General features: G+C 46.1%; 1 protein-coding gene across 1 annotated transcript in view; it reads left to right on the top strand.

Moving 5' to 3' along the window:
• Positions 1-16,712, top strand: part of PNO1 (partner of NOB1 homolog) — a 99,853-nt gene that overhangs the window by 55,885 nt on the left and 27,256 nt on the right. Inside the window, exon 5 of the mRNA XM_085612506.1 lies at positions 3,735-3,852. Within this exon, the coding sequence (XP_085468632.1) occupies positions 3,735-3,852 (118 nt within the window). The remainder of the gene's footprint in view (positions 1-3,734; positions 3,853-16,712) is intronic.

The raw sequence follows: 16,712 nt of genomic DNA, 5'->3' as shown, positions 1-16,712 counted from the left end.
TAATATTTTAAATAATCAATACTCTTTTGGGTATATCAGTGCAGTGTTATTTGAATTATTGGTCACACCTTTTCATGCACATTACAGGAGAAGCTACTGGCCTAATAGTGTTAAATTGAAAATGAACAGACAAATGCACAGTCATTTTTAGCCGAATTACTAATCTAATTATAAGGAGGCAAGAAACCCTCAATTATCTTTGAGAATTTTGCAGTTTGATGTTCGGGTCTATGGGGTTTAAGTTACCAACTCTTCAAACCAAAGTTAAAAGTCCAAGGATGAAAATCTAATTGCCTTACTCTAGTAGATCAAATATATGCATAGGTTTGGCTTAAAAATACCCTTTTGGTTGAAACGGTGTATAACTGGGAGAAAATCCTCCTAAATATGTAAATAATTATCAGCAATTTTCTCATGATCTTATTTTTAAAATATCATGCATTGTCCTTATCTCTTCAAGGAACATGTTTTAAATATGCTGTGCTAATGAACGGCTGCACCTTAATCAGAAGGGGTAATAAGTCAGACTTAAGTAGTGTGAGTAGGATAAAACAAGGGTGCCTTGTATCAAATCACTCTAAACTAGATAATTTTAAAATCTTTTTCTTACTTTGATCCACAAGCATATGCAAAAGGTGCAATGTGAGCAAAGTCACCTGAGCGCAAAGAGTGTTGGGTGCCGTACAGTAGCACTGAATGTTACAGAACAGATTAATGTTTTGGTGCCTGGATAGAGGAAAGCTTTATTTTTATTCATTGGTCCTCCAACAGACACCTAGATTTGAATGTTGGGAGAAAAGGATCACTGCCCTTCTTTTTGTTCAATTCCAAGGCCAGATTACCAAACACAATCTACAGGGCTACCAGTCCGCGTCAGACCATGCTGCTGCAGATAGACTGCTACCCTTCTTATAGTTGATGTCCTCCTATTTACCCTCAAGAAGGCCCTAACCTTCCGATTATGCTTGATCTTTTCAGCTCTTGATGCATTTGACTAACAAGACTGATCAAAGCATACTTTGCAAAGAAAAGCGTAACACCTTTGCAGCAGCACTTCTCCCTTTTGTAAAAAAGTGTAGCCCTTCTTCCCTAAAACAGACTTCAAACCAGTCCAAGCATTCGTCTAATCACTACTGGCTGGAGGCAACCCCCTACTACAGTCTCCCTGGAACTACACTTTCCCCACTCGAAGGTATTCTAAGCATATATCATCCGAGGCTCAAAGAAGTTCAACCATGTCATTCCTATCTTGAAGGAACTACACTGGGTCAGCCTTCATGCCTGTATTGCCTCTTCAACTAGCCACATCACATGCAGCGCCATCAGAAATGGCATGTTTTTATACCTGGTCAAGAAAATAACCACCTCGTGTTAGCCACGTTTGAACCCAGGACATACATAGTTGACAATACACTGCAAAAAAAAAATCGAAAGGCTGACCTTCTGTCTATGCTCTCAGGATGGAGAAGAACATCGGTGTCAAAATCGGAACTGCCCCAAACCTGCTGCAGTTTACTGAGGACTTGAAGATGCACCTTTTCATGGAACACTTTACCTGCAATCTTTCTGCCTTATTATGAACGATGCAGCTTCGTACCTTTAGGCTCCTGTCCTTATTCAGTATGCCAATGCTTTTTTTCCTGGTCTGTGCTGCCGAACATATGTTAATGCAAAGACGTTAGTTTTGCCTCCTTACAATGTATGTTCGGTCCACCGTCCTTTGCAATTCCTGCACATCTATAGACTTTTTCGTATTATGTTACTGGGGTACACCAATGTTATGCAGTCTGCTTCATTGTGGGCAGCCTGACCAGAATTCTCTAACTGACAATACTTTTTTTTTTTTTTGGTTAAATTTCCAAACACAGCCTGGATGCTGATTTACTTGCTGTACCCAGAATGAGACATGAGTGAAGGTTCCTCTTTACGCAGTGCCTGCCGCTGGTCCTTTACCAGTTAATTTTTAGAATGAGCCGATGTAGCACTGGGCACAAATGTAATGGGGCTGTGCCCTTGTAACGAAAAAACGAGGTTGGGCCTCAATTCAATATGTACAACAGAAAGAATACCTCCCCTGCCAGCTTCATTGAGATTTTAATAGGACTAAACTGGACATTCAGTAAGTTCCTTCAAAATAAGTTGCAAAGAAACACTAGACCGTTTTTTCTTTTTTTGACCTGAAAACCATAGAATGGAGCATCATTTAAAAAAATTAAAAAAATCAATACATTATTAAAATAGTTAAAAATGCTAATCGTTTATCAATCACAAATCGTGTGCTTATATGGGAGTGAATATCGGTGCTTGAATCCCTAAAAGTCCAAATAAAGTGAAGCAATGCCTTGTAGATCATAGACATCAGAACTACATCAAAACTATTATGCTGGGACCCCAGTCCAAATGATTCTATTTTCACATATGGTAGGGCCAAATCAATGAACCTAACACCACGATGAATGTATGAACAGGGAAAGATTGTTCAGGAAAGTAAGAGAGGATCCGGCAACTCAACACTTGCGCTTCTAACAAAGTCTTTCCACAAGAACTTTTTACGTCCAAATTTCTTGGCCCAGATGCCATAGACTCATTTCGAGCTCTAATCCTTTAGAGGTCTCCTTGGGACGTCTGCTGGGGTCACCATCTGTCAAGGCGATGTAAAAACATCTTTCAATGCGTGGGACTATAGTGAAATAGATCAAAGTCTGTTCTTTTAGAATCTCTTATTTGGGGAGAACCATATCAAATACTGGAGATGGTAATGGGGGAGGGACGTTCAGTCAGTACATTAATTTGTAGCCTTGTGTGCTCTTTGTAGGGAGAATAAGAAAACATCAGACAATGTTGGTGTGTTGGAGTGCACCCGCGATACCCATTTGAGAGCTCCTCTGACTGAATGACGGTTAGTGCTGTCCGACTGTGGGTAAATAAATAGTAGAGCCCACAGATTAAAACGGAACACTTAACACAATGTTATGTGGCTATTTCTCAAACAAAAACATCACAATTACCGCCTGTTTTAGGATGTTGAAGCTGGAATCAACCAAGCAATTTAGATACCATTTGCTGCAGCCTCGGACCCTATGGAAGGTTCACTGTGCGTAATGACAGTCTGTACTGAGAGAGAAACACAGAGCGCCAGCAGGTTAAAACTGAGCGAAATCTTGTGTGTCTATAACTAAGATGCTGGGAGCAAAAAGGAGCATTTAAAAATTGCTGCTTAAGTTTTAAATTTGTAGGAACAAGAATCCATCTCTGGCTTCCGTTTACAGTGAAGCTGCTTGCAAACATAGTCCGGCAGTGCTCGCGAGTGTACACTGCTAACTGTCCTTTGTTTTTGTCATCACCTATGTTTGTGTTTTCTCAATAGCTTAACTTCATATTTACTTTATTCTGAAAAATTCACTTTTGTTTGGTATTTGGGAAAAATTTAAATCTTCAAGGAATTATTATTTGAGTAAACAATTGACGGCCTTCTTTGTGCTGCAACAGATGGGAACTAGTAGCAATTGTTTACCACCATGCTTGTAGATAATATATTGGTATTCTTTTAAATTGCCATGTAAAAGTATGTATGATGGCTAGAACAAGCACATGACAGCAGTTAATTTGTATAGGCACAGACTGTTATACCACAGAGGAGTTAAAATAAAAATGAGTAACATGTTTGAGATGGCAAATGGTTTCTATTTTTTGTGTGTTTTTTTTTTTTTCAACATTAAGATTTTGTTTTACAGTGAAGCCTTTGAAAGGAGACCATCTCTCAAGAGCGATAGGAAGAATAGCAGGGAAGGGAGGAAAAACTAAATTCACCATAGAAAATGTTACTAGGACACGTATAGTTCTTGCTGACTCGTAAGTATCCTTAATTGTGTAAACTTTAAATCGTAGACTTATTATATTTGTAAATATTTTGTTTAACAGGTTCTCTTTTAGAGAGTGTAAAATGTCTCATTTACTTCTGAAAGTGTTAAAATTGTAACATAAATGAGTGTGATTGTCACAAATGATTCAGCAATGTTTGACCCATCTCTGTGCACAACTGTAAATTGCTTGGTTCCTTGACATTACTGACCTGCTGTTAGACTATTATACTGCTGTTAATGTATATCTCACTGCTAAGACATCAAAGACTTACACTCGCACATTAAAAGACTGGTGAGGTTTAAGTGTGGGGGTAGGGAGATGTTTTGTAGCCTATGTCAACACAATGAAGATCACCCCCACCCCCTGAATGGGACAAACATCATGCTGAAGACTATCTGTTACCACTCTATCTTGGTCTTAGAGTCAAGGTGCCGAATACACAAAGCCTAAGACCACTATCATGCAGGATAGCCGTCCTGCATGACCGCGGGATGATCGCTGAATAACTGTGTGGGGTTGTGCTATGTAATACTGTTATCGCCTCATAAACTGAGCCGAATTAGTGTCCTGACCGCTACCTGTGATATCTCATCGTTGTGTCCCCTAACTGCTTGCAGTAGAAAAATGGGAAACAGTGGGAAGTGCCCACACATTCTACTTCTAATTAAATGCAGGCACTGTGTGCTTATGGGCTGTCTACAACTAGTTCAGCCCTACGCTTGTCATGAAGATCAACGTAGCACATACAGAACACCTGTATAAGGTCGTGGACAGTAATAATTGTATCAAGAACCTATGATTTTGTATAGCAACATATTGTCCTGTACATGGCATGTGACTAAACCTACTAAGGGCTGGACATCTTTTTCACCAGTGTAGGATGCCCTTTTTTTCAGGACCAAAATCACCCGATATCCAACCATTCCAATAAACCTAATCTTCAGTTACAAAGTCACATGATTAAACTAAAATGTTTTCAGCTAGTCGCCTCAGCTACCTCTGAAAAAGATGCCCCATTTCTTTGTTAACAAAAGTAAATGGCCAACAATGGGATCATTTACAAAACAAATACTGTAAATAAATATTTTTGCATGTAGAAACCTAGAGCATACTGACCGAAATTCACAAGAATGAATCTGACATTACAGGTTCATGCAACAAAAACACTAAATGAAGAATCAGTTGGTATATATTTGAAGAGGTTTCAGTGGTTCTTTAAAACAAAAAATACACATCTATCCAGCGTATCGGTTGTATTTCCATATAGGTTTCACTGAGCTAGAACCATTGATAATAAATCTATGTGAAAATAGTGGAATGTGGAATGTATGTCGGCATTTCAATCTCCTTTAGTACAAATAGGCAAGCGCACCCACTGGACTAAAAGTAATAGTTAATGTAGAGGATCCATGAAAAAGGTTCAAAATGAAAACAAACTGAAAAAACAAATTACCTGTACACCTCATAAACCTATCTGAAGGTGATGTTTGCACTGCATGCGAGTAGCATAGCACACAATTATGTGTGGTGAGGACAACGTAAGCACAAAACTGACTCCATAAAAAGCAGCACAAGGAGATGATGAACGGAGCACTGAAACTTTTCAGGCACTCGCCCCCAGTCACATATCTGGACTGAATCCATTATTCTTTAGCTCACTTCGCCACCCCAGTTCAGACCCAGCCATATGCAAATCAGTCTTGACCCTGTGCCTCATGGGAACAGTCCAGACCGAACTGCCAAACCAGGTCTTCCCTGGACCGGAATCCAGCATTCGGGAACGGTTTCAGGGTAACATCCCTCAACAGACAGGCTAGCGTGAATCCAGTGGCAAAGAGAGCAAGGGAGCCACGTCTGGGCATACCCTGTCAAATTAAGGCGAACAAAGCAAACACAAGGAGATGATGGACGGAGCCCTGGAACTTTTCAGACACTCATCCCCAGTCACAGATCTGGGTTGAATAGATTATCATTCCTTGGCGCGTTTCGCCACCCCAGTACAGACACAGCTATATGCAAATTAGTCTTGACCCTGTGCCTCATGGGAACAGTCCAGACCGAACTGCCAAGCCACGTCTTCCCTGGACCGGAAACCATCATCCTGTGACCGAAGTGAGCAAGGGACCCACGTCTGGGAAAAGTTTCAGCACTCCGTCTATCATCTCCTTGTGTTTGCTTTGTTTGCCCTGTGTTGGCAGGGTATGCCCAGACATGGGTCCCTTGCTCACTTTGCTACTGGACTCAAGCTAGCCTGGCTGATGAGGGGTGTTACACTGAAACCTGTCCCAGGATACTTGTTTCCGGTTCAGGTAAGTCTTGGCTTGGCAGTTCGGGCTGGACTGTTCCCATGAAGCACAGGGTTAAGACTGATTTGCATATAGCTGGGTCTGACCTGGGGTGGCGAAATGTGCTAAGGAATGATGATGGATTCAACCCAGATCTGTGACTGGGGGTGAGTGTCTGAAAAGTTTCAGCACTCCGTCCATCATCTCCTGTTGTTTGCTCTATAAAAAGCATGCTAGGACTAAAATGCCATAAAAACATACCTTCCAAAGGAGGAAATGAATATTCTGTGTCTGTAAAATAGGTAAGTGAATTTAGCAGTCCATGTCTGATCAATATTAACAGATCACGATTAACAAACATTACCCGTACGTATGACGTTAAAACATAGAGAATCTTGAGAGTTCGAGGCATGTGGGCTGCTGAATTCATATCTGTGCATAGATCGCCGCCTAGTGTTGGGTCCGGATGTTTGCACGTTGTTGTCCTGGAAGAGTCTTCGAAGCATCCTTGGATAGGTGACTCCTCCCCTGGACTACAGTGCGCATGGGCATCCTCTCCATCCTCAGATTGTTTTTTTCCGCCATTGGGTTCGGATGTGCTATCTTAGCTCAAGTTAGGAAAATATTTTGTCGAGGCCAAAAGGCCTTTAGTTCGCGTCGGTACTGTTTATCGATCGGTTTTCAATACAACCTTTTTAGTTTACTAACTTTCAGCACCGACTTTTTTCGCATTTACCTGTCCATCGACTACTTCGACGATCGAATCGAGGACGCCATTCAAGAGGTGTCCGGTATGCAATGCGAAGTACCCACACATCGACGTCCATCCGGTGTGCAACAAATGCCTTTCGCCGGACCACGACGAATCGACATGCATGGCCTGTGCCCGGTTCCGTTCCAAGAAGACTCTACGGAATCGACGAGCGGCGAGACTCGAGGCGCGGCACCGGCCCCAACAGACATCTTCGACGAGGCCGAAGACGTCGAAGAATTGGAAGTCTTGCCCTCCAGTCCCGTTTCCGAACACGAACCCGGATCGGACGAGGTCGACGAGTCACTCTTCCACAGAGGTGAAGACGACACCGAGGTAGGAGACGACGAGGAGGCCTTAGGGGCCGAAGAGAGTAGCTCCAATGACGAACAAGGCCTACCTGTTCAAACCGAAGAAAGCCCAGTGCCACAGCCTATGGCTCCGGTCGAGGGATCGCCTTCGGGCCTTACCCGAGACCCATCCCGCAGTTCTTCGGCCCCGCCCTCGGGCCCGGCCTCGGATGTTCAGCGGCAGCCATTACTGCTTAAACCAGCTGGTTTCCCTTCCATAAAACCGAAAGCTGCTCCGGTTCCTACGAAACCGAAAGTGGCGCTGGTCTGATCGAGGCCTTCCACGCCTTCGACGCCAGCGCAACGCGTCGGCACCGACCGCACCAAGAGAGACTTCGGTGCCGAACTGGAAGCGGGCGACGTCGGAGTCGACAAACGGAAAAAGGCCATCGGCGCCGACAAACCTGCTCGGCCCCCGGCACCGACGCCACTGACACCGAGGGCCGCACCGCCTGCTGCGTCTCGCATCGCTCCCTCGACGACACCAAAGCCTCACGCATCGAAGACTTCGACGGTCATCTACGCACCTCGACTCGATGAACCACCGGCGCCGAAAAAGTCCACGGCCGCCTCTACGAACCTGGTCGGTGCCAAAGCCTCAAAGGCGCTCCAAGTACAACCTGGTGCGACACAAAGCAGCAAAACTAAGGCTGCCCTCCAGGACCCGTCGGGTTCCGGTCCGATCGAAGCTCCAGCAGCCTCTTCGGTGCCAGCCAACATTACCTTCGGCTTGCCTCCGTCAACAATCCCGAAAATGTTCCACCTCAGGACACGGGTCACCCAGACAACGATTACACCTGCTGAGACGTCTCCGTCACGTGTCATCGACGCCGACACTGGCAGGATGATTCTCCACGAACGAAGGATAACTTCGGAACCGCCGTTGGACCCTTTCAGGATCCCACTAAAAAGGAAGCTGCCTGTAGAATCAGAACCTCTCCTTTATGAACCTTTCCACTCATCCTACCAGGATCCACACCTGTTCTCCCCCACACGCTCCGACACGGATGCGTTGGAGGACTACATGGATGACCAAGTCCCCTACCATGGAGACACAGACCCTGATGACCAGCAGGACCCTGATCACACTTGGGGCGACCATGTAGACCCAGGTGCACCTCTCGATGCACAGGACCCACAACTCTATGGGGCAAAAACATCTCCCACGGAGGATACTGCGGCGTTCAACGCTCTTATTGAACGTGCTGCAAATAACCATGGGGTTCAGCTTCACTCTGATACCATCGAAGATGACTTTCTAATGGACACTTTTGCATCCTCAGAAAGGCACGTAAAAACTCTGCCAATGTTGAAGGGAGTCCTCAAACCAGCCAAGGACATTTTCAAGGAACCCACCAGGGCACGAGTGATAAACCCCAGGATTGATAAGAAATACAGATCAGCACCTGGGGATCCTACTTACATCAGAGGCCAATTACCACTAGACTCCATCGTCGTAGCGAATGCTCGCAAAAGGGCACACTCGCAAACGACAGGTGACGCTCCTCCCCCGGACAAAGAGTCCAAGGTGCTAGAGACCTCTGGCAAGCGAGTTGCCGCCCAAGCTGCCAACATATGGCGCATAGCCAACACTCAAGCGCTCCTCGCTCGCTACGATAGAGCGCACTACGACACACTGGAGCAACTACTTCAACATCTCCCTGACCCCTACAAAGAAGGTGCAGAAATTCTTATCAGAGAGGGACAGCTACTCACAAATGCTTCCATCAAATGTGCACTAGATGCTGCAGACATGGCTGCCAGGGCCATAAACACAAGCGTCATGCTGCGACGACATGACTGGTTACGAATCTCAGGATTCAAGCCTGAGGTACAAAACAATATACTCAACCAGCCCGTCAACCCCGACTATTTATTCGGGCCAGAGGTTGACACCACCCTCGAAGATAAAAAAGGACACGGACACTGCAAAGTCCATGGGCGCCCTCCAAACTCAGTCCTTTCGGAGCGGCTCCTTTCGTCGCCCCCGAAACAAGGGAGCAGGTAGAGGACAGGGGTCACAACAAACGTATAACAAAGGCAATACACAGACCACCTACGATAAAAACACCCGAGGTGGATATCGTGGCTCCAGTACAAAGGGCAGAGGACGTGGCTACGGCAACACCAGGTCCTCCCCCAAAAACAAGCAGTGACGCCCTCTCCCTTCCTCCCGACCACATAACACCTGTCGGGGGAAGGCTACAAAGGTTCCTGTCCACGTGGAACTCCATCACCACGGACAGGTGGGTCAAAGATATTGTAAAATACGGTTACTGTCTGGAGTTAACCTCCACTCCACCCACAATACCACCAAGAAACCGTCCTATGTCCTCAGAGCACTTAACGCTCTTACAGCAAGAGGTGCAAAGTATGCTTCTAAAAGGCGCTATAGAGGTCGTACCCATCCACGAGCAGGGTACGGGGGGTGTACTCCCTCTACTTCTTAATTCCAAAAAAGGACGGGTCGCTCAGACCTATATTAGACCTGAGACCCCTGAACCAGTACATTCTTTCAGAGCACTTTCACATGCTCACTCTACAGCAAGTCCTTCCGCTTCTCAAGCAGAGAGACTTCCTAGCCACACTGGACATCAAGGATGCGTATTTCCACATACCCATTCACCCCTCACACAAAAAATACCTCAGGTTCACTGTTCAGGGGCAGCACTACCAATTCAAAGTCCTTCCCTTCGGCGTGACAACAGCGCCCAGGGTGTTCACAAAGTGCCTAGCTACGGTGGCAGCACATCTACGGAGGCAGCATATACACGTCTACCCCTACCTAGACGACTGGCTCGTTCAAGCGAAGTCAGCCCAGCAATGTGCAAGCCACATGTCCCGCACCATTCACCTTCTTCACAGTCTGGGATTCTCACTAAATTACCCAAAGTCCCATCTCCAGCCCGCACACGTACAACAGTACCTGGGTGCGACTATAGACACTCTGGCGGCCACAGCTCAGCCAAATTTAGTGAGGATCAACAGCATACAACTGCTGATCTCCAAGTTCAAACCCAATCACTCACTTCCAGCGCAAGTGTTTATGCAGTTGATAGGCATGATGGCCTCCTGCATCTTCATAGTCCCGCACGCGAGATTACATATGCGCCCGCTTCAGGAGTGCCTAGCACGTCAGTGGAATCAGGCTCAAGGACAGTTGAAAGACCTAGTGTTGGTGAGCGGTCGGGCATACAACTCTCTGCATTGGTGGAATCCACAAAACCTTTGCAAGGGCCGACCATTCCAAGAGCCTGTCCCACAGATAGTACTGACAGCGGACGCGTCTCTCCACGGATGGGGAGCTCATGTACTCCACTACACAGTGCAGGGACTATGGACGACACAACAAAAGAAGATGCACATCCACCTTCTGGAACTGATGGCAATCTTCCTGGCCATGAAGGCATTCAAAGTACATCTATGCAACAAGGTAGTGTTGATCCGGACGGACAACATGACCGCAATGTACTACATACAGAAGCAGGGAGGAACACACTCTCCACAGTTGTCTCATCTGGCTCAGAGCATGTGGAAGTGGGCCATTCAAAGGAACATGTTCCTCATGGCGGAACACCTCCCTGGCAAGGACAACCAGATGGCGGATCTGCTCAGCAGACACAGCCACCAGATGCACGAGTGGGAGTTACACCCATCAGTACTCCAACCGTACTTCCAGCAGTGGGGTCATCCAGAGATAGACCTATTCGCGACAAGCGAAAACGCAAAATGCCAAAGCTTCGCCGCCAGGTTCCCACATCCGCAGTCGCAGGGCAATGCGATATGGATGAACTGGTCCGGCAGATTTGCGTACGCTTTTCCCCCAGCGCCGTTGATACCGCTGGTGGCTCGCAAACTCAGACAACACTCCCTGACACTCGTCCTAGTTGCTCCCACGTGGGCACGCCAGCCGTGGTACACCACCTTCCTCGAACTTTCCGTGGTGCCGCATCAAAGGCTGCGGATCAAACCCGCGCATTTGACGCAGAACCATGGAGAGATTCAGCACCCAGATCCGCAACAGCTGAACCTGGCGATCTGGCTCCTGAAGTCCTAGAGTTTGGCTATCTCAACCTGCCACCTGACTGTATGGACATCATCAAGGAGGCCAGGAGACCCACTACAAGAGCTTGCTATGCAGCCAAATGGAAAAGGTTCGTCATTTATTGCGGTAATAATGACATTAACCCGCTGGACGCATCCATCCAAAACATCATCTGTTACCTCTTACACCTATACCGATGCAATCTGGCGTACACCTCTATACGTGTCCATTTGACCGCAATATCAGCCTATCTGCAAACCAGGCAGCACCTCTCACTATTCAGAGTGCCTGCCATCAAAGCATTCTTGGAGGGACTCAAACGAGTCATTCCACCAAGCCACCCACCGGCTCCAATGTGGAACCTCAACTTGGTCCTCACACGCCTGATGGGTCCACCCTTTGAACCTCTACACTCATGCGAGATTCAATTCCTTACCTGGAAAGTGGCCTTCCTGGTAGCGATCACTTCCTTAAGGAGAGTTAGTGAACTCCAGGCACTAACCGTTCAAGAGCCATTTATACAGGTTCACGCCAACAGGGTCGTACTACGTACCAACCCCAAATTCATGCCCAAAGTAATATCGCAGTTCCACATGAATCAGACTATTGAACTGCCCGTTTTCTTCCAAAACCCACAAACTGTTGCAGAAAGGGCACTACATACACTAGATGTTCGGAGGGCCCTCATGTACTACATCGACAGGACTAAACCCTTCAGGAAGACAAAACAACTGTTCGTTGCCTTTGCCCCACACCACAAAGGTAACGCCATCTCCAAAGCAGGGATAGCCAGATGGATAGTTAAGTGTATTCAAATCTGTTATCAAAAGGCAAAACGCACATTAACTATTCCACCACGAGCCCACTCAACACGTAAGTTGGGGGCTTCCATGGCCTTTCTAGGAAATATTCCCCTGCATGATATATGCAGAGCAGCCACATGGTCCACTACACACACATTTACAAAACACTATTGTGTAGATGTGCAGTCAAAACAGCAGGCAGCTGTAGGACAGGCTGTTCTCAAAACACTTTTTCAGACCGCTGCAGCTGGCACGGGTAGCAGCCGCTAATAGAGGGCACTGCTATGTATTCTATGCACAGATATGAATTCAGCAGCCCACATGCCTCGAACTGAATATGCTACTTACCAGTATGCATCTGTTCTTGGCATGTAGGGCTGCTGACATTCATATCGCCCTCCCTCCTCCCCGGCGCCTGTCGCAGCTGCAGCTCTCAGAATTACTGCAAAGCATGGTCATCACTTTCTGTATCTACTCCCATCACTGCCACAATGGCGAAAAACAATCTGAGGATGGAGAGGATGCCCATGCGCACTGTAGTCCAGGGGAGGAGTCACCTATCCAAGGATACTTCGAAGACTCTTCCAGGACAACAACGTGCAAACATCCGGACCCAACACTGGGCGGCGATCTATGCACAGATATGAATGTCAGCAGCCCTACATGCCAAGAACAGATGCATACTGGTAAGTAGCATATTCATTACTTGGGGTGGGGGGGTGCAAAAGCTCTGTGTAAAATAAAACCTCGTCAATCTATGTCAAAACATGCTGAAAAATGTAAATAAACATTAATGGCTGATCACTCTCTCAAACACTGCTCAAGTTGCCACCTCAGCGTGAATCTGTGACTACAGAGTAAAATTGGTAAAGCAGAAAGGAAGCAAGAGTCTGTTATAGGGGCACCACTCCTCAGACTACCAGTAGAAACACTGGAGCCCTGACTCGATTTCAACCACTGGGGTGCGTACCATAATGGTGGCTAATCTTTTTGTATTAGTGATTAAATCTACAAACAAACGGAGAATAACCAAATGAGTAAATTCAGGGGGAAAAACAAAACTTATGGCAGAGACACGGTTACAAAGGCTAACCAAATGTGTGCTCCAGAAGGAGTAACCAATTTGAAGGCAAATCTGAAGCAATAGAACTGCCAGTTGAAACTCTGGAGCCATAACTCTATTACAGTAGCTAGAACGTAAGACAATGTAAACCTCGTATGTGTCACAATTATAAACTGGCAGGACAACAGTGGTATGCATGGTTTTTGCCCTGAATAAAGATGCTGTGTGACTAACGCATGCCCTGCCACTTAACGAAGGTGGTGTGATGAATTCTGTGTAGCGAGGCGGGCGCTCAGTGCTCCTGGTGCTTTAGAGCAAGGAGAGAACACCTGTAGCAAGGCAGACCCCAGTGGGTGCAATAAAGTGTGTGGGTGTGGGAGGGAGTGCCTGGATATAGTGCGTGGGTGTGGGAGGGAGTGCCTGGATATAGTGTTTACCCCCGCCCAAGAGGGATGACGAAACTGATGCCTGGAGAGGTGGAGGAAAAGTGCGCCTGAAGCACTTGTGGAGGGAGACTCTAGGGAGAGGGCACACTCTCCTCCCATTCCTAAAACACCCTCTAAGGTACACCCACAGAGCAGCAGACAGAGACAAAATGAGGGACCACGTGGTGGGGAGGCGTCTGGAAGACCTGAGGATAAGACTTGAACAAATATGAGCTCCTTTCTCGCCACGCCCCTTTCCCAGATGCCATATATATATATGAGGAGAAAAAGGCAAAGGGGCTACCCCTATAAAACAAGAGCACATTGAATAATATACCAAAAGGTGGCGGGACGGTGGAGGGAAGAAATATGGTTGTCCCATGGCATCTGCGCTGTGCATAGGGGCACCCTCCTCGACCGACACAATTTACAGGACACTTGTTAAGTACTACAGGAGTGTCCATGCAGAGTGCATGCAACATACATCCAGCAAGTGCTGGGGCTTTAGCCGCCCATTCAATCTATTCAGGGCATATTGGGGGCAGGTTTCACAAATTCAGTGTTCTACTTCAGTGGCACAGACTGTCTGGTAAGTGTCAAGGTAATGCCCACAATAGTCTCTCTGGACACATAAACCAGTGGCACAGGTCAATGCCAATCCCTTTCAGGAGTGTAGGTTGATCGGGTACGCTCTGGCTAAGGCCATGGCTGTGTTGGCCAGGATTATTACGGGGATTCACTCTGGCACACTTCTGCAGTACTGCGGATCCTCTACTCTGTTCACTGGCCAGCTTCAAGTCAGGAGCATGAAAATCAAGCTCTTGTAGAGTCTATAGTGGATGGGCTGCTGTACCATGAGCAACTGGTCATGTCCACACCAAATGCCAGCTCCTCCCGCAGGGCTGGTTCACTCATTCTTCTTTGTCAGACAGGACTCTGCAGACATTTCAGGACGGAGAAAGCGGTTTTCTCCAGATCAGACTTCTGGTAATGTTCCTCATCTCTGGGAAGCTGTCTGTCGGGCACTTTCCAGCGCTGGTTTCACAGTAGTCCTCTGGGTACACTGGAGAACCCCAGTTTCAGAGAACACTTCACCCGGAATGACAAGTGTGTTGGCAACTACCACTCTTAGACAGGTACATCAGACAAAGGATGTGAATTGAGTTTGCACTTTCAGAACTGATTTAAGTCTGGCTCCTTCATGTGTCCTTCTCCGGCTGTCTTCCGACTTGGCCTTTGTTTTGAGTAATGCTGTTCAGAGCAGGATCATTTCCTAGCTGGAGCACCCATAACAGAGGCACAAAGAGGAGTGAGCAGTCTGCACCGGACTATCATAGCCACACCTGATCGTGATCAGGAAGACTCGAAAAAGCCTGGCCCTTTTTAATAGACCTCTCGCACACTGACAAGAACTGAAATTCCACTCTCATCTCTGCAATCCAAAAAATGGCAGTCTACAGGAAGGCTAATCGGCAGCCTTCTGCATCAATGGATCTATTTGAGATTCTAAGGGGGAGTGTGACTCCCCTTTCCTTACTTCACTGTGTACGTTCCCTCCCACCAGTCTTGGGAATGTCCGCAATACATTTCCACTCTCTGGGAAAGTAGTCTCTTGTGCACAGAAACAGATCAGGACTACCAAAATGGAACCCGTAGTAGGCCTGTGCCACTCTGGTTTACTCCTACCATCATACAGGTGTGTAAGTTGCTTATGAAACACCACAGGCATATATCGATGCACTCAGAAAATTTGCGCCAGGATCCAGATACATCACTAGCAGCAGCTATTTAAAGAAGACGGCCAGTAAGCTTCTACTCCTCTCTTGTGATTCAGATAATAAGGTTGGGTCACTCTATGATCACTAGAAAAAATGGTATGCTTCCACCACCACACTACCATCATGAGCCTGTGGTAGCGACAGTAATCTGTCACAGTTGAGCTGGTGCACCCCTCCAAGTCCAAGACTCTTGTCATAGGCAGTCCTCGGCCTTCATGCCACACGCTAGATTGGAATGAGACTGCGCCAAATTCCCAAACTGGGACACACGAATGCTAGCAGTTGAGCTCGCAGGGTAGGAGACACAATTGTACATCTTGCAGGTACAGCCCTTTCCCAACAGGCCTGATTTAGGAGACTGAAAAAGATTACAATAACTTTATTTCTCCATTATGACATCCACTGTGCTGCTTGCTAAAAAAACAGGATGGATTTTGTTCCATATAGATCCGCGCAAGCTTAACTTTAGTCCATCTGATTATTCGAACTAGAGGGGTTCAATAAAACATTGGGTATTGTAAGCAATAATTGGTGGCATATGTATTTGTTTTGCAGAATAGTGCAAGTTGGTGTCATCATATCTGGAGTGCAGATATCGTGCGACTAGTTTGAAAGCATGCTGCCTAGCGTTTACCTCCGACTCATGTCTGATTATTTTGTGGGTTAATTATTTTCCTTACAATTTTAATTGGGATTCTCCTTGCCTTTACATGCTGTTTAATATCTTTTTTGCTGTTGACTCAACCAAGCAGAACCTCAGAGAAGAAGGAATACATTAATATTCTATAATATACCTAGTTGTAGATGTGTTTTGCCATTATCTCTCCAGGGCAGTTTTAACTTAAAACAACACGTAACTATCGGGCTTTATTTTCAACACAAATCTTATTATTGTAACTTAAGTTGCAGTCGGGTTTCATTAGACTGTAATTCACCAACTTATTGTTTTGTCGGATATAGGATGATCCCCCTAAAGTGCCTCAAAGGCAGTTGACTATAGAGGTGGGTGAGAATATATCTTATTTGAGAAAGTGGATCCGCTAATTATTAAAATGGAGAGTGTATGGAATGACTACGGTGCTGAATGCCCTGAGGAAATGTAACTCAATGTGTCTTTGTGCAAGATCTAGGTTTAAAAAAAAAAAAAAAAAAAAAAATCCTGTCGGGTATAAATATCAACACTATTTACAACCAGGTAACATGTTTTTTAAATATGGTTTTATCCTGGTGCCCAAGACTACCTTTTAAGGCGAAATGCATGTGATCCTTAGATGGTTCCTTGATCATCAATATGGCTTCTGTGGTAGCAGCCACTTCACTTAGAAGTTACAGAACACAAGCATAAAAG

Source organism: Triturus cristatus, chromosome 6, assembly GCF_964204655.1.
Source record: "Triturus cristatus chromosome 6, aTriCri1.1, whole genome shotgun sequence".
NCBI classification, from domain to species: domain Eukaryota; kingdom Metazoa; phylum Chordata; class Amphibia; order Caudata; family Salamandridae; genus Triturus; species Triturus cristatus.
The sequence above is the reverse complement of the archived record's forward strand: the minus strand, read 5'-3'. Positions and strand labels throughout refer to the sequence as shown.